The 25,822-nt window shown below is 41.6% G+C and overlaps 1 protein-coding gene across 7 annotated transcripts in view; it reads left to right on the top strand.

Moving 5' to 3' along the window:
- Positions 1 to 25,405, top strand: part of SLC38A10 (solute carrier family 38 member 10) — a 90,428-nt gene extending 65,023 nt beyond the window's left edge. For all 7 annotated transcript variants that reach the window (XM_039346407.1, XM_039346415.1, XM_039346433.1 and 4 more), the window contains 6 exons: positions 493 to 640; positions 16,461 to 16,628; positions 16,847 to 17,263; positions 18,405 to 18,506; positions 21,268 to 21,444; positions 21,959 to 25,405. In XM_039346407.1, coding sequence (XP_039202341.1) covers positions 493 to 640; positions 16,461 to 16,628; positions 16,847 to 17,263; positions 18,405 to 18,506; positions 21,268 to 21,444; positions 21,959 to 23,073 — 2,127 coding nt within the window. In that variant the 3' untranslated portion in view covers positions 23,074 to 25,405. The remainder of the gene's footprint in view (positions 1 to 492; positions 641 to 16,460; positions 16,629 to 16,846; positions 17,264 to 18,404; positions 18,507 to 21,267; positions 21,445 to 21,958) is intronic.
- The last annotated feature ends 417 nt before the right edge of the window (positions 25,406 to 25,822 follow it).

The raw sequence follows: 25,822 nt of genomic DNA, 5'->3' as shown, positions 1-25,822 counted from the left end.
GTATTGTCAAAGAGCTGAAATGCTGAAGAAGTCTAAAGATAAGATACAATAGGTGCCAGTTGTTCTCCATGAACAAGCCTCTAATGTGTTTCAAAGCCCCTTTGTCTCCTCTCCCCTCTACCAATTTTGCCTTCTGTGTTCCTTTATATTTGGCATCAAAGAATGGATAGACTGCAGGCCATGTTTAGTAGGGCAATAATGCAGGATGTTTTGAAGAATAATAACACATAGGTTTTCACACACACACACACACACACACACACACACACACACACCTTTGATTTGTACAATTACTTGGAGAAGTTTCTTAACTATATAATATTTATTATTAACAAACTGGAGAATTGTTACCTCTTCAAAACGCTTAAAAAAAATACTAACACTGTTTGGTAATAGTAGTCAGGGATGACCCCCCCCCAAACAGGTTGGAATTTTGTGGGGGCTAGGAATTGTCCATCTCTGCATTCAAGATTCTGAATTTTTGTTGCACAGATCATACTATGGATTGGTTTGGGAGTATTAATTATCAGCACTTACACAACTTTATCAGCAATACAAGGGATTCCAACAGTGGAAGTTGTGGAACCAGACAATCTGCCTAGAGAAATAAATAAGGAACAGGACTCTGCTAAAATTTCAGGTATGTGACATTTCTTGGAAAACCATGCTGAAAATGCTGAATAAATTCCATTAGGTATAGTTGCACTCCAATCCATTCATAGGATCACATTGCTGAAACAGTAAAAAAAAAATCATATTTTTAGGAACGATAATGTAATGACTATAATCTCTTTTGTTTTCCTCACAATTGTTTTTAAAATTAACATGTGGGACATACTTTTTCTTGGGAGGCAGATTTTTAGTAGGGAAGGTAATACATGTATATCACCTCCAACCTTTAAATGGTTAAATCCATTTATCCATATAAGCGTTGCTTGAGCAGGGTCCGCAGGATTGTCTGGGACACTACACATCCTCTTCACAACCTGTTTTCCTTGTTACCTTCTGGGAGGAGGCTTCGTGGTATCCGAAGCAGAACGTCCAGATTCAGTCATAGTTTTGTCCCATACGGTATTAACCTTGTGAACTCTCAAGCTTCCTCTTTCCGCTATGTATTCAAGATAAGACAGTGATTAATATTTATATGTATATGTGTGTGTATATATATATATATATATATATATATAAAAAATATATTATATATTTATAAATATATTATATATATATTTATATATAATATAAATAAAATACGATCACCAGGAGAGTTTAGGTATAAAAATATACTTTACTAAAAACCGCCGAGCTTTCGTTGGGAGGCTCCCAACATCATCAGGGCTAAGAAGCCAGTAAACAATGTTTACTGTTTACTGGCTTCTTAGCCCTGATGATGTTGGGAGCCTCCCAACGAAAGCTCGGCGGTTTTCAGTAAAGTATATTTTTATACCTATATTCTCCTGGTGGTCGCAGTTTATTTGTATTATATATATATGTATGTATGTATGTATATGTATATGTATATGTATGGGTGTAGGTATATACATGTGTTGTATATAGCATGTTTATATATGTGTTATGTATGTGTACACTTTTGAGAGCAGGCAACAGAATTTCATTTTTAATATGTGCCAGTGTGCCCACAGTAAAAAAATGACAATAAAGGTTATCTTATCTATCTTATCTAAATATCTATTGAAATATGGCTCTAATCTTTCTTTTTCTTTTTTTGAAAACCCAAGAGCAAATGTGTTGTCATAGTAACTGAAGTTTTATCTTGTTTGTTATATAACAATACAATATTTTAAAATAAATAAGGTATATAAAAGATGACTTGACACCTTCTCTAGTATTTCAACTAATTTTTTTTTGTGATACATCCACACCTACATACATATATACACATACATATACACTATATATATATATATACACACACACACACATACTGTACATACATACATACACTATATATGTTGTATGTATTTATACAATATATACAACATATATAGTGTATGTATGTATATATACACATATACATACATACATACATACATATATACATACTATATATATATATATGTTTTCTGAGGTTTTCGCAGGTGTTTGTATGTAGGTCTTTGGTTGTTCGGGTTTTCTCCCGCGTAAAATTGGAAGTGTCTTGGTGACGTTTCGACGAAGTCCCATTTGTCATCTTCAGGCTGGTGTTTTCAGCTTCGTGCTTCGAGGAGCAATGTGTGGTCTTAGCTTTTTCTTCCTTTTAACTGCCAGTGGGGGTATGAGCAGATTGGGTGGGAGCTTGGCTGTGTTCTGATTGGGTGGAGGTGTGTTCTGATTGGTTAGGGGCTTGGCTGTGCTCTGATTGGCTGGGGGGTTGGCTGTGCTCTGATTGGCTGGGGGGTTGGCTGTGCTCTGATTCCAATTTTACGCAGGAGAAAAGCCGAACAACCAAAGACCTACATATATATATATAGTGATTTTCAATATTTTGGTCAAAAGTAGCAAACAATGTATCAAAACCAGCATTTAGCGGTTATACACACAACAGTTTGATATTTTCAGGTTGATAAAAGAATATAATATGCACATTGTTAATTATGTGCAAACAAAGTATACAAATAAATAATACTGGTAGTTATTCTAGATCATGCTTTACTTATGGTGTAGACTCAAGTCTGAACTTTTTATCTATTTCTTTGGATTAAGAAAGCTTGCTGTGTTGGAAAACAGCAAATCATAGTTTTTCCTTCAGAGAGGGAACTACGGTATGTGAGTGCTCTGCTGCCACTTTTATACACTGATATGCATTTTAGTCCCTAAAGTTTGTTTATCAGCCATATTTCTGGGTTATCACCAGCTAACCATTAAAACAAGCATTTGTCAGTTTTGAAAATGAACAGTGAAGTAAAACTGAAAAAAATTTTTTTAATCTTTCTCACATTACTAATTCCATGCATACATATGTATCAGGCCAAGGAAAACATAGGAGCTCAGATGGGTCAGCGTAGATTTTGTACTATTTAATTGATAATTCAGGCTTACAGATAAATTTATTCAGTTGTTGTTTAGATTAGCAAGGTGAATCAAAGCTTGGTGAAAAATACTCATGGGGTTAGACATATGCTACAAATTAAGAAACATGATGCCTTTGAGCACATGCTCAGTTTAGGCAGTTTGTGATCTAGAAAAACCAAGCCTCGAAGTTCTTTCCTCCCCTGATTTTCCCCCAAGCATTCTTTCATGATATTGAAATTACAAGAAGGAGACACTGTGTTAATGGACAATGCGGCCATACAAAAAGCATTCCATCATTATTATTCCAGCTTGTATAAAGGGAGTGACATCTCTCTAGGAAAATAAATGAATATTTAAAGAAACAAAGTTTCCCAAGGATTACAGAGCAATAGAGACAGGTTATGAATGGAAAAAGATATTTTCCATATTTTCTTTTTCCATATTATTCTATATAATTCTTTCCTCTCCTGGTTTTCTCCCAAACATTCTTTTTCGGTAGTGTAATTTTAAGTGGAAAACATTTTTGAACTGTTCCTATTGTTAGTTGTTTGAGTGTTGGGAACCTCTCCCAATCTACTGTAAATCATCTGGAGATCTATAAATATATAATAGTCAAGCCAGGTTTAGATATATAGCCCCATCTTCCAAATGCTAGTTTAGGAAAAAGAATTAGTGAAACAGAATAGGATTATTGCGTTTTTTCTCTTTTTCTAGCTTTTCTGGAATTCTATTTAAGTAGATCTTAGAGTGATTCCTGATGATGCCAGGGTTTAACAAAATGAAGGGCTGTAACAGGTGGGAAATATCCAAACATATGTCTCTCTATGCTTTAGTGAGGTAATCTGACAGCCACCGAAGATAACATTTAAGGAATCTTTGGTGAAACGTGGAGATCATAAGAAACACACCCAAGGGGAGAACATTGCTTTAAGTCCAGAATAGTTCAGAGAACTAGCATGGACTGCAGAGTATTGTTTTAATGTATTTTGTTAATCTGTCCCTATTAGATATATTAACCATATTCCAAAGCACAGGTGTTGAGGTATTCAAGGCATGGAAGGTTTTCTGGTTGGAAAGATTGTAGCCTTTTTGCAAGTGGGGTCAATGGGCTGTATTCTAGCCATTGAAAGCACAACTCTATTTAAGCCATGCATAAGAAAGTGCAGTCCACTGAAGCCCTCAGCTAGGTATGAACGAAAAATGTCTCCAAAGACCTCAAGCAAAGCGGTGAACTCCATTCTTGAGGCACTCTAAAGGGGTGTCATCCCACAGCCTTAGAAGATCTCCTTGCTACGGTGTCAGAGCCTGCCATCTTTCTTTCACACCTTATAAGGTTATCTTTTAAGGGATGCTTGTGTGCTAATGCACCATCTCCCCACTCTCTGTTGGGAATGATTTTGCAAAAAGAACCTGCTTCCCAGGGAGCTGCATTCTGTCATTCAAATCACGTATGGGGCTTCTGGGTTACTTGGCTGTCACCAGTACCCCCTCTTTCAGCCCACATCTGTTTCTCATTCTTGCACGAGCCTCTTGCGGAAACACATGGCTTTCCTCTTCAGGCAGCATGCAAGGACTCTTTTCCCAGCTTGTTTCTGAATTTGTCCCAGTCTCCCCAACCACCAACAATTTTAATTCGTGTTTGGCTTGTAAAGGCAGTCCTCATCGCTACACTATGCATTTCAGATATCTGCCTTTACCATCCCATCCCATCCACCTCTTGCCCATCAGTAGATGCTAGGGTTTGTTTTTATAGAATTGTGGCTTTTGAGGATGTAGAGCCCCGAATTGTACAGACTTTCATTAAACTCTGCCCCATGGGTTTGGAGATTATGAATATTAGAATGCTGCCCTTTTAGGTGAACACATATTGACCAGAAAATTTCGAATCGGGCTTTTATTAATGACTCTCAAGTGCCCATTACACCCCCATCTGTATCTATAGGTGTTTACTGTCAGCCACTGCTTGGGAAGGTATAAAAAAACCCTTCCAGAGCAAGGAGGCTATTACAGGGCATGCGGATGTTAAGAGGCTGCTAAGCTGCCTTTGAAAGCACATGAAGGAATTATCCATTAAAAAAAAAAAAAAATCTAATTAAGCAATTTCTTTTTTGCTTTTGAAAGATACCATCCCCTTCCCCAGAGGGTCTCCCTGGGTGGATTATGGTTTTTTAATATTTTGCAGCTCCCTGCTTTAAAATGGTTCCTCGGAGCCCTTTTTCTGTTCCATCCCTCAGTGGCTTTCCATATCGAAGGTCTGATTCGCTGTCTCTCTACCTTCTTGGTAGCTAGTCCAGAAATGAAAACAATTTGGTCTCCGTGATTCACCGTTGCCATTTAAAAAAAAAAAGAAAAAAGTCTATCCATTCAGATTTAACATTTTTTGCCTCTGATGAGATGTGGCTGGGTCTTGGTGTCTAGTGTGCGCTGTCAGTCTGTTCCACTTATGGTCATCATGTGCAAAAGCCCACAGTTCTGACATCTGTGTTAACAGGCGAGGGATTTAGAAGAAAACGTAGGGAGGCCTTGCGAGCTTCAAAGGTTACACCTGTAAGAGGCATTTTGGATGCACTTACTTTGTCATTCCTGTCTCGCACGGCCTTCTCCTCCTCTCTCCCACCCCCAGCTTGTTGGCTATGCAGAGGAGAAGCCGGAGCTCTGTGTGAAATGGATTACCCCCCCATTCCTCCCTTAGCTTCTGATAACTGCTGGAACAGCTTGGCTTGTTGGAGCACTCCCTGGTGCTTTGGGAGAACAATCTTTTAATAGCTCCTATGACACAGAAAAAGGAGCTATTGCCCTGCTGTCATTTTTTGTTCAGTTTTACAGTCTGCGTGTCAGGAGAAAACAGTGAACTAGTTTCCCCGATGCCATTCAGTCACCTTGTAAAAGTGTTAATAGTTACCATTTACAGATGTTCTCGGTGAAAGTATGTTCTCTCCTTCATATTGGGCAAGCCTTTGCAGACTTATCTACTGCCTCCCCCCTTTTTTTGTTGTTGTCTGCTCTTGGGTTTGGGCCCAAATTATGCACCTGCACACCATCAAAGACTTGGGTCAGCTAAATGTCCTAGGTGATGACTTTTCTGCATACATTAGGGAAGAACTGGGAACATTTTTTTTTCCTTTTTCAAATGCCTGTTAACGTGACTGCCTCCTCCCAGAGTCGAGATAGGAGCTGAGCAGCAGTCTTCTCCCTGAACTTGGAATGACAGAAGTAACAGATGATGTAGTACCTATGGATTTTCTTGGTTCCTATAGATTTCTCTTGTCGGTGGCAAGAGATTTGTGTTGGTGATCATGTCAAAACCATCTTTTTTTAGATGCTGTGAGATATATTAGTTCAGAAGCCTGGGGTAACATCAGATGAATTAATTCCTTCTCTCTACCAATAATTACGCCATTATCTTCATGTCCTTAGCTATAACTCTGTATTTATTGTCTAACAGCACGAGGGATTACCAGTTGGCATTGTGGATGCTGCTGAAATTTTACTTTGTTTCTTTACTAAAGAACTTTAATTGTTTCTTTACTACAACAGCCTCCGATTTGTCCATTACCACAAGAAAAGATTTTGCTACCTTAAAATAATCCATTCTCTTTAAATGGTTGGATTTTCTTTTTTCATGATCTTCAGAAGTAGGGAAGGAGTAATAAAACAGGGTGTGTGATAGGTTAGCCTAGAACAATATTTCCCAACTTGATGCCATCCAGATATATCAAGTTATATATCCTAGAATTGATACTGACCTGTCTTTAATTTATTGCATTCCTCATGAACTGGGAGATAATGACAGTACAGATAAGGGCCTGCCAAATTCAGCAGGCACCAGCTTGGGGAAAGCTAAAGGAATATATTGTTCAATTCACCAACCATGTTAACTCTAAAAATTACCGCCAGACCAAGAGAGGCAGTAGATTGCAGGAAATGCAGGCATGCACATGAATAACCCAGAGCAAAAAATAGAGTTCATCTATGTTTTCCTCAGCATCTTTAGAGTTTTAAACAGGCTACTCTTTTCTCAGTAGACACCTGACTGGAAACAAGCATTTAAAACGTGTTACTTTTGTAACTGTTCTTTCCCTTTGCTAGTTAAAAATAAGCATATCTATGTTTTCCATTTAACAATTGCTGTGCATCCCCTCCCATTTTTTCTTTCCTCAAAATTCGAAAAGAGTAAAAACTTAATATGTTTTTGTCCTTTCGTAGGAACCAGAGCATTGATAATGTCAGAGAAGAGGTGATGTTGGTTGAAATTGTGAGATAAATGCCTTTGTCTCTAGCACATAAGCTGTAGTTTTGCGTCATTCATTCATTCATTCATTCATTCATTCATTCATTCATTCATTCATTCAAGTTCTATAGTCGCCCATCTCAGTCAATGACTCTTCAAAATTCAGTTTAAAATATATTACATTTAAAAATATGAAAATGTTTTAAAACAATAAATACATGTTTTGTAGGGGATTGATTTTGAGAAAGGGGCGGGGGGGGCAGTGTCCTGGAGTATGTGATCACCATTTGCAACCTTCTGATATGCAAAGTCAATGAGGAAGCCAGATTCACCTACCAACCATGTGACTAACTTAACAGCTGTAATAACTCGTTTAACAACTGTGGCAAGAAAGGTCGTAAAATGGGGTAAAACTCACTTAACAACTGCCTTGCTTAGCAAAGGAAATGTTAGGCCCAATTGAGGACTACCTGTGCTGAAGAACACGAAGAGGTTTGTCCTTGCACTTTATTTGAATTATTCCAGGGTAAACTGCAAGGAGTACGAAGCAAAGCAGTTATATTTTTTCTTGGGGGGAGCTCTTTACGTGGGATATTTCAAAATAAAATCAGCTGCCGTTGTGGCTTTAGAGGCCACAGAGAGCATCGGATGACTTCCCCCCCCCCTCCTGCAGATCTGAATTGATTGTAATGCAGTGGGCCAGATAGTGCAATCCTCCTCTTCCTGGGAGCAGAGCTGCTCCCCTTAGTCAAATTCTTGGAGAGAGGATTGGAAAAGCTTTTAGGGTTGCTCACTCACGATGAGTTTTTATTGCAGCCCAGAGGGACTGGTTGGTGGGCCATTAAAGTAAAAGTGGATGCTTTAAAAACCCTGTGGGAAAAGTCCTCCCCTCACCCTCTCCAGTGCAGTCAGAGGAGTAGCTTGGGTTGGCTCGGTGTGAGCCCTCATTCAGCCACCGGTCCTTGGGTGCACTCCCAACATTTGGAGGTTTTCATCTCTTCCCTACCCCCTTTCTGCCTAACCTTTTTTTTTGCTGCTGTTTTTGTAAGCTAAGAAGCTTTTTACAGCCTCTTTGCCTTTTTCCTGTCAAGCCCAGCACCCCTCATAAAACATTAAGAGGCACAACATTACTGTAACATTATCCAAAGGGACCACAAGGGCGACTCTACAGTTTCAGTGATTATTACACATCCTGGGCAAAATGGTTCTCTCCAAACCACATATAGCCCCTTATAGATTTCCGAGCAGCATGAGAGGCCGTTAATTCACGCCCTGATGATGAACTTAATTTTGCTTCCTGCTGAGAAAATGACAGCTTTGAGGCAACTTTGTCTTATTACAGAGTGGAGACTTTTTTTTTTAATCTCTTTTTTCCCCCTTTTGTTTTGCTCTGAGTGTCTGCACTGCATGTGTTTGCGTAGTGTGTGTGTGTGTGTGTTTGTGTGTTATATATGCAAAGCCAGAGGTTTAGATACAAGCTTGCTAGTTCTGTTCCACACTGTTGAACACAACTGGAGCATTAATAAATTAATGCCAAAACCCTCCACCTTATCAGAGGGGAATAGAAAGCTGAAATAAACAAGGAATGTGCTGTATCTGTTCTGCTTTTCCCGGCGTGGCTGCCGTTTAGCCAAACGAGCTGGAGAAAATCAGCTTGTGACAGTCCAACATTCTAGGCCAGGTGAAAGGATCACGGTCCTGGTGATAAAGTTAAATTCCTGGTAGAAGCTGCCAGCAGTTATTTCAGAAGCTGCTGAAATAAAGATTAATCCAGGGCTTGCCACTAAGCCCTGAACTTAAAAGGGGAAACATACATGTAACATGTGTTCCCTTTTAAATCTGCAGTCCACTGACTGTGCCTGAAAGCTGGTCCAGGTTGTTTGGCTGCACAGCAGTCATGCTGTGAGAAACAGGAAAGACAGTGTCCATTCCCTGATTCTTTCAGCTTTCTATTCCCCTCTGATAAGGTGGGAGTCTCTGGCATTAATTCGTTAAATGCTTCAACCATGGGTTTTTTCCAGTGGGGAATGCAACTAGCAAGCTTGTATCTAAACTTCTGGCTTTGCAGCTGTATTTTCTCCCCCTGAGTTATTGGTAATCAGGGTTTGGGGGAGAGAGAATGTCCTTGTAAATCTGCACAACTACAAATTTTGACACGTAGTACATCCAATCCATTATTTTTGTTTAAAGTAAGTTCCTTTAGACATATAGTGAGGGTGAAGAAAGCTTGGATGTTTACATGCAATGCATCTTAATGGCTCAAAACTGCTTCACTCCGGATTTTTTTTTTTTTCCTACGTGGCCCTTCGAAGGAAAGCATGAAAATTGCATGTTATGTATATCTGTTACAAAACAACAGTATTCCCAGCAGCATCCAAATATGGACGTATGGTTTGAAAAAGTAGGGTTTTTAAAGTAGGGTTTCAACTCGACATTCATAAAGGTCATTTTAGCTTGATTTTCTGGGAACTGTAGACCCAGTGGAATGCTGGAACCAGCCCATACAGGGCTTGCAAAAGCTGATTGTTAACTTTTCTGGAATTCTGTGAGCCATTTGAGAGCAGAGCTGAATCACAATGGAGCAGGCTGATTAGCTGTTCAGTGGCTAGTAGTGCAAACACTGTGACAGCAACAGATCTGGAGATCCAGTTGTTAAACATTTACCAGCACACCACTTATCTAGACCCAATGTATATTTTGAAAGTACCAACTTGGGAAAGACTGATGTATGTGGTTTCTTTTCCCTCCCAATCCCATGTGTGGTTTAAAAGTCTTCTTAGTCTGGGTTGGACTTCTCAAGTCAGAGAGCAACTTTTCAATCTTACGCTAAACAGTGCCAATCTTATTGCCCATTAATATTTGTCCCCATCCCATTTTCTTTTCTTTCTATTCCCCAAGTCCAAATATGGGTAACTTTTTAGCTGGGGCTGCCATTGGGGTATATGACGATTGTCTCACCAAAGTGAATGAAATTTGAGGATGTTTTTATTTTCTTTTTAGGATTTGGGAGAGCTTATGGGTATTCCCAGTGACTTAATGCATTTGCTTTATGCAGTAAATTGTAAAAGAGGTAGACATGCCTTGTTGAAAATTACTATTTCTTTGCTGATGTTGCTGAGTTCTGGGAATTGCAAAAATATTCCATAAGTGGCCCAAGGGCTGTAGGATGCCCACTCCTGCATGGTCCCTAAACGGTATAGGCAGAACTCAGCAGCCTGAGCAAGGATAATGGAAACACAACAATTTCCTATTTATCATATGTATCATATCCTCATGTTGTCACATAACTGCTCCCAGATTTAAGGATATTAAGCAGAGCCCTACAGGATTCCATCTACATTTTCTCTGAAGAATCATGAACTTAAGGCTGGAAGGGATCTAACGCCCAGCACTTGGTAATCTGTGGAAGACAAGTGCTCTTACTTCCTTTCTTGAATCTTGCAGTAGGCAAAGAGTGGCCCTGTCTTGAGAAATCAGATTTAACATATATTTAGCATCAGATCCAGCATTCAGAAGCTACTGCTTTAGGGGAAAGTTTCCCAAATAATCTGGGCCATGAGCCATGCCAGACCCTGAGCCTACGTTGTCTCACTTTTGGTTTTCAATTTATCTAAATCGGGGATGGGCACGCACATACAGTAAATTAGGAAAACAAATAGCAGTCGCTTTCAAAATAAAAATCTATGTGGGGCGGACAAGGATAGCCAAAGTGCTGGATGTGTCCCAGGGGCCATAAAATGCCCATGTCTGGTCTAGATTATAAAAGTAAAGGTCTCCTCTGTCGAGTCTTGTCTAGGGAGTGGTGGTGATCTCCATTTCTCATCCGATGGAGCTAACATCGTCCAAATATATTTTCTATGGTCATGTGGCCAGCATGACTATACACCAAGTCGCATGGAAGGCTGTTACCTTCCCACCACAGTGGTACCTATTAATCTACTTGCATTTGTATGCTTTCAAACTGCTAGGTGGGCAGGAGCTGAGGCAAATAGCGGGAGCTCATCCTGTTGTGCAATGCTTGGGTCTTGAACCCAAGCTGTCAGCTTTCCAGCAGACAAGTTCAGCATTTTTAACTGCTGAGCCACCATGCCCCCTTCAGTCTGCATTATGCCATTGAGATCATAACATCCCCAACATATTCTGGGACAGGGACAACCAGTCACACTAATTTCAGCAGAAGACTTTGGGGAATTTTTTTGCAATTGTTGTGGCTATAGACTTTGTATTTGCTTCCTCTTTAATTTCTGGAAATACTGGTTATCTTTCTTATATCATGGCTGCCAGACATTCATATTGTCCAAATAGAGTTGCTTACAAGTCAGTCAGTTTCTTTTAACTTGCAAATATCAAAATGTCTCTGAAGTCACTGTAATTGTGCCCTATGCTGGTGATTTGCTAATCTTCTTCTTGTTGTTGTTAATTGCGAAGTTGTGTCCGATCCATCACAACCCCATGGACAACGTTCCTCCAGGCCTTCCTGTCCTCTACCATCTTCTGGAGTCCATTTAAGTTCACACCTACTGCTTCAGTGACTCCATCCAGCCATCTCATTCTCTGTCGTCCCCTTCTTCTATTGCCCTCAATCTTTCCCAGTATTAGGCCCTTCTCCAGTGAGTCCTTCCTTCTCATTAGGTGGCCAAAGTATTTGAGTTTCAGCTTCAGGATCTGGCCTTCTAAAGAGTAGTCGGGGTTGATCTCTCCTAGGACTGACCGGTTTGAACGCCTTGCAGTCCAAGGGACTCGCAGGAGTCTTCTCCAGCACCACAGTTCAAAGGCCTCAATTCTTTGGCGCTCAGCCTTTCTTATGGTCCAACTTTCACCCTTTTAGTACTGTCCATGGGGTTTTCATGGCAAAGATACTGGAGTGGGTTGCCATTTCCTTCTCCAGTGGATCACATTTTGTCAGAACTCTCTGCTATGACCTGTCTGTCTTGGGTGGCCCTGCACGGCATAGCTTATAGCTTCATTGAGTTACACAAGCCCCTTCACCACGACAAGGCAATAATCCATAAAGGGGCTGCATATCTTAGGTTGTTGATATTTCTCCCGGCAATCTTAATTCCAACTTTTGATTCATCTAGCCCTGCCTTTCTCATGATGTGCTCTGCATATAAGTTAAATAGGCAGGGCGACAATATACAGCCTTGCCGGACTCCTTTTCCAATTTTGAACCAATCAGTGGTTCCGTGTCCAGTTCTCACTGTTCCTTGACCCGCATATAGGTTTCTCAAGAGACAAATGAGATGGTCTGGTATTCCCATCTCTTTAAGAACTTGCCACAATTTGTTGTGATCCACACAATCAAAGGCTTTTGCATAGTCAATGAAGCAGAAGTAGATGTTTTTCTGGAACTCCCTAGCTTTCTCCATGATCCACCGTATGTTGGCAATTTGATCTCTAGTTCCTCTGCCTCTTCGAAATCCTGTCTGTACTTCTGGTAGTTCTCGATCCACATACTGCTGGAGTCTAGCTTGTAGGATTTTAAGCATAACTTTACTAGCATGTGACATGAATGCAATGGTGCGATAGTTTGAACATTCTTTGGCATTGCCTTTCTTTGGAATTGGAATGTAAACTGACCTTTTCCAATCCTGTGGCCACTGTTGAGTTTTCCAAATTTGTTGGCAAATTGAGTGTAGCACTTTTATTGCATCGTCTTTTAAGATTTTGAATAGCTCCGCTGGAATACTGTCACCTCCACTAGCTTTGTTGTTGCTCAGATTTTCTAAGGCCCATTTCACTTCACATTCTAGGATGTCTGGTTCGAGGTCAGTGACCATCTCATTGTGGTTATCTGGGACATTAAGCTCATTCTTGTATAGCCTTGATTCATGGATCTTACATTCCAGGTTCCTATGGAGAAAAAATCTTTACAGCATCGGACTTTCCTTTCACCACCAGATATATCCACAGCTGAGCATCCTTTCGGCTTTGGCCCAGTCGCTTCATTCTTTCTGGCGCTAATAGTATTAGCCCTCTGCTCTTCCCCAGTAGCATATTGGACACCTTCCGACCTGAGGGGCTCATCTTCTAGTGTCATATCTTTTTGCCTTTTAGTACTGTCCATGGGGTTTTCATGGCAAAGATACTGGAGTGGTTTGCCATTTCCTTCTCCAGTGGATCACATTTTGTCAGAACTCTCTGCTATGACCCGTCCGTCTTGGGTGGCCCTGCATGGCATAGCTTATAGCTTCATTGAGTTACGTAAGCCCCTTTGCCACGACAAGGCAGTAATCCATAAAGGGGTTGCTAATCTACCGGATTCCAAAAAAACGTGGAGTTCTAGTTTAGTTGTGGTCCCTGACAACGTTCAGGCAGTTTTAGAAACTCAGAGGTTGGTAATCATAGTAGTCTAGGTAATGTTTTCTGCTACCCACCCTCTTTCCCTGATAGGTTCCTTTGAACAAAAAAGGGGCTATAGCAATGGTCTTCAAATTTGGCCCTTTTATGACTTGTGGACTTCAACTCCCAGAATTCCTCAGCCAGCGTGCCTGGCTGAGGAATTCTGGGAGTTGAAGTTCACAAGTCATAAAAGGGCCAAGTTTGAAGACCCCTCGGCTATAGTTTGAGATTGCTCATTCATTTGCTCCTTGTTGCCTGCTCACGGGTGTCAAACTCGCCACATCACATGACGTGTTGCGACGTACCGCAACTCTTTTTGCATTGCCGGCAATGGGGTGGGCGTGGCTTCAGTATGATGAAACCGGCCCGTGGGCTGGCAGTTTGACACCCCTGGTCTAACTAATCTGAGCCTCTGATGACTAAATCAGCCTTCCCTAATCTGGGTTCTCTCCAGATGTATGGGTTTCAAAATTTTCCAGCCAGGGAAGCTGTTGTTTAGAATTCTGGGAGTTGAAATCCAGACACATAGCAAGAGTCCAAGTTGGAGAAGGCTGGAAACCTCCCCCCCCCAACTTTATGTTCTTTTAGACTAAGTTGTGAATGAGAGAGAGAGAAAGAGAGGGAGAAGAGTGAGGAGGATGCAGCTTGAATGGAGAACATGTTTCCTGAGGGCTCTCTGGAACATGGAGCCAGCTTGGCTTGGAAGTAGGACTTTGGCTGTAATTCTTCAGCTGCTTTACTTTCTCTTGCATTTGGTCTCCCTGACACTGCTAAGGCAGCTTCATGAAGCCAAGTACAGTACTCCTGTCTTCTCCCCACTATGTTCTGTTCCTGGCACCAGCCTACTCCAACTTGTGTACCTGTTGAAGATCATCTGCCCCACTTGGAAGGTGTGTGGGTGGAAAGTTAATATTCACAAGGAACTGAGAATGAAAATGGGACAGGGTGGGGAAGGGTGTTCACGTAAGTGTGAGAATGACTATTTCAGACTTCAACTCTGCAGAAATGCTTGGCGTGACTTCAGCTGCCAGAAGTGAGGGAACAGTCTGAGCTGCACTGCTTTTTTTTTGGTAAAGCTAACTCCTCAGGCTGTTTCACAATGTAGGCCCCTGATAATGGGAGATTTAGTCTTTGTGTTCTCATTTATTCACTCTTTTTTTAATAGTGACTTTCAAGGTGAATGTCTGTGGCTTTGGTTGGATGGGAGAAACATTGAATGTATTCTTAACCGTTTAGTCCAGTGGTTTTCAACCTGTGGGTCGGGACCCCATTTGAGATCGAACAACCATTTCACGGGGGTCGCCAAACAACACAGTCCACCATTTTTCCCCCCTTTTCCTTAGCTGTGCTACTCCCTTTTATTCTATTGGCTTTTGAAAGCCAATAGAATAGACTCTCTTGAATAGAGTCTAATTCTATTGGCTTTCAAAGCCAATAGGAATTGTCCAGGCTGTCTCTGCCCTGCTGAGCCCGCCAAAAGTCCCATTCTGCAAACGGTGCTGCACCAGTTGAGTAGTCCTCGACTTACGACTGGTTGAGTAGTCCTCGACTTATGACTGGTTGGGGGTTGCGGCATTAAAAAGGTTGAGAACAACTGGTTTAGTCAGTAAAGCAGCTGGAGGTGGGAAGGATCTGCCCCATCCACCTGCAGAATTTCAAAGCCCGGGAGTAGGACTGTCACTCTTCCTGCTTTGCTGCAGGCTGCTTCCCTGCAGAGAGCAATGTCAGGCTTTTAAATCAGAGGCATAATTGGGAAAGCCTGAAGCCTCTTCCCTGACACCCTGCCTCTGGTTTTAGCAGAGAGCTCTGCCTGTATCTGCAAGCAGGAAGAGATGCTGGCAATTCCTATAGCAAGAGGCCTGAATAAACAGGCCCCAGACAGCCTTCAGCTGCCTCCTTTCTTCACTCTGCCTTTCTTTCTTGGTTTTCTCCCTCCTGGGAATTTTTCTTTGCTCTCTACTTCTTTTGCTTCTGTTGTAAACCAGCCCTTTAGTATGTTTCTTTTAGGTTTGGTAATTCCAGCAGGTAACTTCCCTCAGCCATGCCCAGCATCTTCACTGCTTGTCATGCATAGCATGTAAATGAGCAAGAGCAATGCTGCCATCTAGTGTCCACCCATCCCAAACAGCAGCATTTTGTTTATACTAACAATCCAGCACAATTATTTTTGTATGTGCATCTGTGTACAGCAGCGGTTCTCAACCTATGGGTCGCGACCCCATTTGGGGTCGATCGCCTATTTTTCGGGGGTCGCCAAAGGCGGCGATCCGCCATTTTTCGCGGTGCCGTGCACGCGCATCGCACATGGGGCGCCGCTGCGCACGCGCGTTGCGCGTGCACGTCACGCATGAGGGGGCGCCATGCACGCACGCCGCGTGTGGGGGGGCGTCACGCATGCGCGCTGCACATGGGCCGCCCCCATGCGCGCGGCCCGGCGCATGCGCAGAACGTTTGTGTGACGGGGGTCGCCGTCACACAAACGTTGAGAAGCACTGGTGTACAGTATATAGCCAGGAGAGTTGTGATTACTTTTCCTAACTTCTCTCTTATATTATAAAATGGAAAAGTGTGTGTGTGTGTGTGTGTTAAAGAGAGAGAGAGGGGTGGGGGGTGGGGGGAGAGAGTAGTGTCACTTCCTACACCTAAAGAATCTCTTGAGTTTGTACTTATACACTTATACTCATATTGGTGCGGAGTAAAAGGGAAGGTTGTCTCTTCTGAAGCATAATTGATGCCATCAAACGAACAACTCGTTTTCCACAACAGTTTCTTAAAAACAGAAAACAACCGGAGATACAGCCACAAGAGAAATGGGGAGCTTGGTGGTATGTCAAATGGGAAGTCTGTTTCCTTAATCATTTCTAACCATGTTTTTCAGATCAAGATCCTGTAATTCAAGAAATGGCTGATAACCGTGACAGACCCAAACTGGTGAATGAGAAAGAAGAGGTGGAACAACCACAGATCAAAGTTCCCATGGATATGCCTAAGAGAGAAGACAAGGAGAAAGCAAAGGAGGAGGTACAACTGGACCGGCCTGATCAAGGTAGTGTAGAATTAGCACTTGGAAAGAGCAATAGAGGCTAGACATATTGAAGTCAAAGAAGCAACAGATTCACAACTTGTTGTGATTTTCGGTTCCCATTTATTTGATCAGAGAGCCCTGTAGATGTCACCTTATAAATATGCACGAATTGTATTTCACCAAATGTGTTGCTTTGTATGCTGTTCTTGATTGAGAGTCTGTGTTTCTTTTCCAAATAGGCATTGCACAACCTGTGGGAGAAGCCCATCGCCATGAGCCGCCAGTACCACGTGATGGGGTAGCAGTGGATGAGGGCCAGGACCGGGAGGACTCTGAGCAGAATCGGCCACCGGCAGACAAGGATGTCCTGGTAGAGAACAATGCTGTGGTGGAGAAGGAAGAACCTAAAATTGTTCCCAAACAAGCCGATGAAGAGAATGGCCAGAAAAAGTTGGAAGACCAGCTCGTAAAAGATCACAAGCCAGTGCCCGAGGTGGTGGCACACAAGGACGATCAGTCTCCTCACAGAGATTTCCAGCTAGAAAAGCAGAATGAGAAGAGAGACAAGGCTGTGGGTGGGAAGAACGGTGCCAATTTGCAAGCAGTTGAACATGGCAAAGAAAGGGTAAAATCCATGGAGATGGAAAACGAAGCACGTATGTACTTTTCTCTGCTTCTTTTGGTTCCAGGGGAGTTTAATGTATTGCTTGGTCTTCTGAGATTTTGCAATTACACTTGACATAAATTAGTACAGAAATTGATTTGTGCCATTGAACGCCTGGAAGAACTGCCACAGACAGTTCAAGTCACGCCCAGCCTAATCTGCTAAGGTCTGAACTGGGCTTTTCAGGATTTTTTCAAATTCCTACTGTATCGGCCTGCCCTGTTCACAACTGTTTCTTTGCCACGAGGCTTTTTCCCTTTTGTTTACAATGTCCACCTTGTGCCACACATCCTAGCTTTTACTGAAAGAAAGAAGTCCACTTCTGCAATAAAAAAAAGTGTGGAAAGAGGAGAGGAGGGGAAGAAGAGGGAAGTAGGGAAGAAAGAGAAGAAAGGGAGAAAGAAAGTAGAGAAGAGGGTAGAGAGAGAAGGAGTGTGGATACAGTGAAAGGGGAAATGGGTGAGCAACACCAAAATTTATGTGTATGTATATATTTATTTTATTTTATTAAGAGTATCTGATAGATAAGAATGTAAAAAGAATGTATGTTAATACTTGATAAAATATTACGGTTAAAAAAAAGTGGGTTTTATATCCCAGGCAAAATAATTACGAATTGCTTCGCTTGCAGTTAAAAAAAAAAAATACTTATGTGTGAAATGTACCGATGAATTCCCAGACTCCTGCTTGCCCCGACTTAAATTCACAATTTTTCTTTGTATGGAGGTACCGCTGAAGAGCCGTTTCAGTCATTGCTTGGGTAAGGGGGTGCACTGAATTATATTGGCCATGGCTCTTGTGCAATTCTTCACTTCTTTGCTAAGCATCAAGTGGTACCCCATTTTGGTCATTGGGGATTCAGAGCCAGATCTTGACAGGTGCCTCCTTGCCTAAGTGCCCCATTGCTGAGCTCTCTAGGGCTCGGGCTTGCATTTTTAATAGGCTTAGGCAGCTAGCAGTGGTTTCTTGCCAGCAGGCTATAATGCTGTTAAATATTTTTTTATGACTTTTTCTTCGGCAATCAAGTTGGATAGAAACTGCAAAGAGGAAGGAGGGGGCAGGGCCAGGGGCAGAGAACATCTGTCATTTTCTTCGCTCCATCCAGGAAATATCTGTCCGTTTCTTCTTTTCAGATGATAAAAAAGACGCAGCTTCTTCAGAGAAGCTTGGTCCAGCCCAAAGTGAGCAGAGAGAGGTTCGTAATGCAGAAGACAAGCCTGAGAACAAGCTCGAGGGTAAGCAAGCATTGTCCTTCCTCCACAGAGACAGCACTCACACGCTGCACACGTACACACTGAGGTTACCATCTGCTTCCCTGGCAGCCTTTGGTGTGTAGGTGTTAATGCTATATATGCCTAGGCCAAATTCTTTAATCGTACTATGAAGGAGAAACTAGATAAAGGCTAGACTGCAAGGGCAGGCAATCTTGTCTCTGAGGTGATCTTAGACTGTATGATCTGAGGCTAGGAGCACCAGAGCAATGCTCTCCCGCCATTTTGGTGAAAAGTAAACAACCAGGTCTCATAGAGCCATTTGCTTGTAAGGGAGCCACATTCCATTTAAAACCGCTGCTGAGCGGAGGAAGAGCCTTCTCAACCAGGGTCCCCAGTTCCTCAAAACAGATGTGATTGTATTGGGGGTACATCTGAGTAGGCAATATTTTAAAACAGAGCAGCCTCGCCTCTCCTTTTCGCCCTTTTCTCCCAACACTTCAGAAGTCGCCAGCATTAGGAGAACTGTTGGACTCTTCTCTTTTCAGTCAAAACGCAGGGCCTGCCAGTCTGACAACTTAAACCATAACCTCAAAGCAGGCTCCTGTTAGACGTCCTCAAATTCTTGTTTGATAGATGACTGTGAAGGCCATAGCAGATTTGCTAAAAATAGTTTTAGTCTTGCGAGTTCTCTGGTGTTTTGAATACTCTTATGTACATTTTGTGCAGAAATCCTCCAGGCATATGAAAATGATTTTGTCCCCTTGCCAGTCAAAATCTTCTGATTTCCCTAGACTGTTTGCCAATGGGGTTAATGCTAAGACAAGCTGATTATTACCTTATATCCCTTTTCTCTAATCTGTACCCCTACTGGCAATTAACTTTACATTAATTTCCTCCCCATTGTCTTGATAATGTTTAATGTGTTTATAAGTTGCTAGCAAGAGATCTCCAGGTTGTCGATATATAATTGGTTGTTCCAGAATGTGTTTGCTTCTTCTGGAAAAGAATAGTTCTTTCTGAACTATTGTGTTGTGGGGCCCGAAACTGTTCTGAACTAAGTAATGCCTATGATATTCAATGGAGCACTTGTATTCTAAAATAAGCATTTCCTATTTAGTTTAGTGTAAGCAACAACCAGGACTCTTCCAGTGGGTTGTAAGGACTCTTGGATGCATTATATTTTATGCATGGAGTATGTATGCTAAGAATTAAATGGTTGTGAACTCCGGTGAGAAGAGAAAGATGAAAAAAAAAAAAAAGATATCCCTGTAAGTAAGAGAAAAAGCTGCATTTAAAAGATGTGAAAGCTTGATGAAAGCAAGAGGGTAGATTCCCCCAAATTGATTTCCAGATATGCTGGAATTGTAGCTCCTAGAATTCCTAGCCTTTTGTGTATTTTCAAGATACCATCTACTTCCTGTTTACAATGCAGTCCTTTTAGCAGTCCCAAGAAGGTTCCACACCTGTTTGCACTCTGATTCAGGTGACTTTGAGGAGACAGATGACCCCAAGTGGCCTCAAGGACTCTCAGAGTGCTAACGACCAACACTCAGAGTGCTAAGAATACAAATCCATCCATTCCCCACCAGTTAGAACCAAAGAAGCTTCTTGGATGAGAAGCAAAAAGTTTTCATAGAGGAAAAAATTAAAAAGAAAAGAGAAGAAAGTCCAGTCTTTTTTTTGGGGGGAAGCATCTTTGGGACAACCATGACCTGGATGATGAAGCGTTTCCATAGACAATTTGCCTTCAATACAGTTTTGATTTGTGCCACACATGGAAAATTGTACTTTTCTTGGCAACTGTCTGGGAAGTGGTTTGCCTTCTTCCATCTAGGGCTGTGAGGGACGGATTGACCCAATCTCACCCAGCTGGCTTTGTGCCTAAGGCAAGATTCACAGTCTTCTGGCTTCCAGAATGATTTGCCCTTTTCATGGTTAGTGAGAATTCTGGGAGCTGCAGTCCTAACTCACGGAGGACACCAGTTTGGGGGAAAGCTGCGTATATAAAGTGGCTTAGGGTATTTATACATGTTCTCACTTACTTCCTATTAAACAGCAGTGACCACAGTATCTAAGAATGTAAAATTGATCCAAATGATACCCAAGTGAAAGAGGGAAGACTCCCAGACAGTGAGAAAATGTGGGACCATTCGGGAGGGCAGGACTGCCCCTTTTAAGTCTACTTCTTTCCCATATTTGCTTTACTTATTTAATAAACTAGAACAGGTAGTAAAAAGTAAAATTATTAAAATAACAAAAAGAAGAAAACATAGGGATTCCCATGCCTCTAGCGATGTAGGCGTCTGTATAACCGTATATGAACATAAAGGTGTATTTCTTTTGACTATGTGACTGTGAGAATTCTTTTGTTTTTACATTCCCACTTTGCCTGTTTTTACTTTACATTATGCCAGGATGTGTAGCTTGCTGAGATTATTACTTGGCTCTCCTTTGGGACAAGAGTTCCTTTTCTGCTTATTTGCACAGTATGTTGTTGATCTTCGTGGTGTAGATCAAGAAGGTTTGGAAGACAATTCAGGAATGCCATAATAATGATCCTTTCTGGCAAAGCCTTTCCAGAAGGTGATTGGGAAATCAGATTTCTTGAGGCTCAAGCTTAAGAATGAGCACGTTACCTCTAGATTAAAGAAGCACAGAGTCTATATGCAAATATGGCAGAGACCATAATAGGCATAGGAATCTTCCTGATTTTCTCCTTGAAGATGTGCAGTAGACCACTTGGATAGATTCCTTTTAGCCTCACTTTCTTCCTCCCCTCCAGGAGATGAGGAGAAGCAGCTAGACCATGCCGTCCTGTTGCAAGTGATAAAGGAACAGCAGGTTCAGCAAAAGCAACTCTTAGATCAGCAGGCAAAATTGTTAGCAGTGATTGAGGAACAACACAAAGAGATCCACCAGCAGAGGCAAGAGGACGGAGGCGAGGAAAAGCCAAAGCAAGGTAACACACACATACACAGGTACATACATAAAATATTGTAGAAAGTTGCTTGTGGAGTTGTTATAAAATCTGCCCAGAGAAATGTCCCTTCTCCAGTGCTCTCTACAAGCAATAGGTTAAAAGCTGACTTAATTCTGGAAGCTAAGAGAGCAGCCTGCTTCATGATTTGAAAATACTAGCATACAGTATATACAGTATACTTGGAAATGATAAAGGAGTAGAGAGTCAGTGAAGTAGAAGGAAAATGATATTAAGAGTTTGAGGAAATCTCCATGCATCCCAGCACTTGTTCAAAACTATAGGAAGACTATAAACTATAAAACAGAAGACACATGCTTACATCTTATTTATAATTTCACAATTAATGCAGTAACTTTGGCAGTCAGATGTAGTAGGGAGGTACTGAGTAATTCGCCAAGGGCCTCTGCTAAACTGTTTAGTTAGTGATAGAGTTTTCTAGTTTGCTAAATTGTGTATACAATAACTGAGAGCTCTCCACTTCTCTTTGCAATAGAAATCCAGCTGGAACATGGCCTATCTTTGACCAAGAGTAAAGAGAGAGAAGATCACCCCGACGACAAAATTGAAAATGCTCCAAAGAATATACCAAGTGATAACCTGGGCCATCCTTTGCATCTGCCTGAGAACCAGCCCCAAAATCCTGATGAAATTAAAAGGCAGCAGGCCATTGGTCCAGGAGACTTAAAACATATACAAAACAAATTAACTGAAATTCCCCCTAAAAATCTTATGGCTCAAATAAACGATGATGAGAAAATTGTACAACACCAAGCTAATGCAAACCACAAAGAGGAGTTAGAACCAATCAGGAGTGATTCACAGATAGCTAGGCCTGACGGACACCACCAGGAAAAGCAAGCCAAGGCTGAAGATTTGAAAGGGCAGGAGATTCAAGTGGCAGACAGTATTGAGAAAAGAAAGGAGGCTGTGAAAAGGGCTGAAAGCCAAAGAGAGATACCAGAGGTAGCCAAAATCCATGGTGCCGAGGGAAGGATTCCTCGTATAGATTCTGAGAGTGAGTCCCTTGCCAAGGAGGTCAAAAAAGACTTCCAGGATCCAGAGATTCCACTTAAACCAAAGATTGCTGATAACATACCAGGGAAATTGGAAGTCCATGAAATTGTGAAAGCTGACCAAGGTGGGGAAAGACAGAGGTTACCTTTGGACCAGGTTGACAGATTACAGGGCCAAGGGGCCAAAGGTAAAGAGAGGACGGCCACTGGATCCCATCATCCACAGCTGAGTAATGCCAATGATCAAGGGCATGATTCAAAGAGAGAGCAAAGGATCCCAGAGAGCTTGCATGAAGCTGACAGTGACCATATCTTACAGGCAGACATAGTTAGGCCTGAGTCCAGGGATCATGAAAAGGCCAAACCCAACAGAGACCTCAAGCTACAAGCAGACCTGGACCTACGCCGCAAAAGGCGAGATCTGGAAGAAGAGGAGGGAGGTGTAATATTTGGACTTAACCCCGTCCCAGATGTGAAAGTCAATGACCTCCGTAGCGCGTTAGACACTAGGTTCAATCAGGCAGCAGAAGGTGCCCAGCAAGCCCTTCACAGCCGACAGATTAAACAGATACCAGCGGGAGAAGAAGAGGCGTGAAAGTCTTTGCATTCTAGGGAAATGTAGGAATCCACCAGCTGCTTAAAGGTGTCTGTTATGCAGCTAACTGCCATTGGTATATAACCGTTGGCAGCCCAGGTCAATCTGAACTGAGTCCCAATGACTGAGCATTGTTTGCTCTGGCAGAAAGAGGAATTTCCATGCTGCCAGCCAATTTCATTCTTCAAAAACGCTCTCCTCACTCTGCTGGTAGCTTGTGTGCAAAACCCGAGTTCATCTGTTGTCTGGATTCTGAAAATGCTTTACACTTGTCATCTTTCCAAAGAAGCATGCCCGTTTTTATTCCTGCTCAGATACTTTTAATTGTTTAATTTCTATGTCTAGTGTCTGTTGGCATGTTATTTTATCTTGTTGGAAAATCCCTTTATGGGTATGTGGATGTTACCCACCCTTAAATTAATGTTTGGATATTTGTGTTCTACCATTTGCTAAATGGGTTGATTTGGCTTTTGGAAATGGTTGCAAGAAGATGAAAGAAGTTCTCTAAATGTCTGAAAGGGGAGCATCTCTTCAAAGATAAATTCTTAGGAATATGGACTGGATTGCTAACAAGTGCATTTTTACAGCAACTTACAAACTACTCTGATCTTTTTCAACCAGGTCCAGTATTAGCAATAATAAAAGTAGCCTATTTTTTTTTTCATTTTTGGATATCAAAATGTAGGTCATGTTTTAAAAAACATACCTGTCTTAAGTGCATTATGGAACTATACTGTGCATAAAAGCCTCGCAAGATGCTTGTTTAAATGATTTCAAAGGGGCACCATCAGAGTAGGCTGTCTACCTCTTTCCTCCAGTTTATGAGTGCATATAGGGTAGCTTAAAGCTGTCCCCCTATATCCCTTCCAGTTCTTCAGTCTATTAGTCCTATCCTAGACTTGGCAAGCTTCGACATTTGAACACGATTTGTTCTAGGTGTCCTTAACAGTCCCAAGAATTGTGTTAACAAATGATGCAGCAAATTTAAGCTCTGGACATTTGATCATCGCTAATATCCAAATATTTGGAATTTGGCTATAAACTATTAACTATCAAAGTCAGTTATCAGTTTATTTTCCTAGAACAAGAAGGAAAAAATAATAAAGCGGGTGTTGCTTCTGGAGTGTATGTTGGCTTGCAACATGGAATTGAGATTGGGGAGCGGGCAATGCCATTGTCCCATCTTGCCTGTGAAGTATATTTGTTGTATTTCCATTCAGGGAGACAGAGAAGTGTGGCTGGTACCACTTGACTATTGCAAGGGGCATTTTTCCTTGTTACAAACATTATTGTTCTAACTTTTCCTCAGGCATCTCATTGGTCCTGTTTGACCATCATATTAAACTGACTTTAGGCGATTGTAATAAGCTGTAAAGGGCCTTCAGTTTACTATAATCCCCACCCAAGCCTCCACCCCCCAAAGGTCACATGATGCTTGGAAGTTTGAGCTTCTGTTTTGTTAAATAGTCTCCAAAAGAAATTATGGTCTTTGTGTATCAAACTATGGTTACCACTATCCATTTAGCTGTGACTTAATGGAAGTCACAGTTAAATGGAAACTAGAGATTCCAAACTCCTTGCAAGCCATATTTGAGAATAATACGTGTGCAGTAAATTCATTTTCATCATACTAAACCAGTAGCCAAGCTGATAGTTTGTTATTTTGGACTACAAACCCTATAAACTCAATCAGCATGACCAGTGATGACAGGTGTTATAGTCCAAAAACACTTGCAAGACATCAGCTTGTTTACTCCTGGATTTAATTGTGGCTGGGGGCAACACTTCCTAACCCCAAATCCCCAGATGTTTTGCTATTCTCTGAGTTGGCTGGGCATCTTGGAATTAAAGGGGAGGGTTAATTGGGGAAAGACGAATTTAATATGATATTCCACACGACCATTGAACAGTGCTGGCCAAAGCACAATTAGTTTGTGGTTGGATTGCTGTTACTTCAGTATGTAAATTCAGTATGTAAATATGATTTATTTTATTTTTTGTAAATATCAGCCAAATTGCTTTAATGTGAAGGGCTATGAACGCCCTGTCGTGGTTTCTCTGGCCACAGTATGACCGTCTGCTGTAATCGAAGGACCAAAGATACTTCTGGCATTCCTCCATAGAATAACCCGAGTTTTTGAAACAATCCATCTCCAAGCAATTACAAAGAAAGAAAGACAGACAGACAGAAGGCAGCCCTGGATTTCATCTGGAATTCCTCACTTGCCGCCATAGCAAAATGTCCAGTTTGCAGTGTTGTACAATGACCAGTCCCAGGGATTATGGCTAACCTGCACAAATCCAATAATAAAAAAAAACTGAAGCATTTTAACAGAGCCTTTTTTTTCTTATTGGAAATAGCTGGTTTACACAACACAGGACATCAAAGCTGCTTAGTTGCAGAAAATATACACAGCTGAGGAAATGTCTGTTGATCTTGATGCATTTTCTAGCTTTTATACTCTGGTTTGATTTTGGATGCCACCAATAAGAGCCGAGGTGGCGCAGCAGTTAGAGTTCAGTACTGCAGGCCACTTTAGCTGACTGTGTTCAGCAGGTCAGCGTTTCAAATCTCACCGGCTCAAGGTTGACTCAGCCTTTCATCCTTCCGGGGTAGGTAAAATGAGGACCCAGATTTTTGGGGGCAATGCAAATATATATATATATATATATATATATATATATATATATATATATATATATACACACATATACACACACACACACACACACACACACACACACATTG

This window comes from Crotalus tigris, unplaced genomic scaffold (genome assembly GCF_016545835.1).
Source record: "Crotalus tigris isolate CLP2741 ecotype Arizona unplaced genomic scaffold, ASM1654583v1 scf7180000017551.9496454, whole genome shotgun sequence".
NCBI lineage: Eukaryota > Metazoa > Chordata > Lepidosauria > Squamata > Viperidae > Crotalus > Crotalus tigris.
Note: the sequence above shows the minus strand (reverse complement) of the source record. Positions and strands in the feature narration are given on the sequence as shown.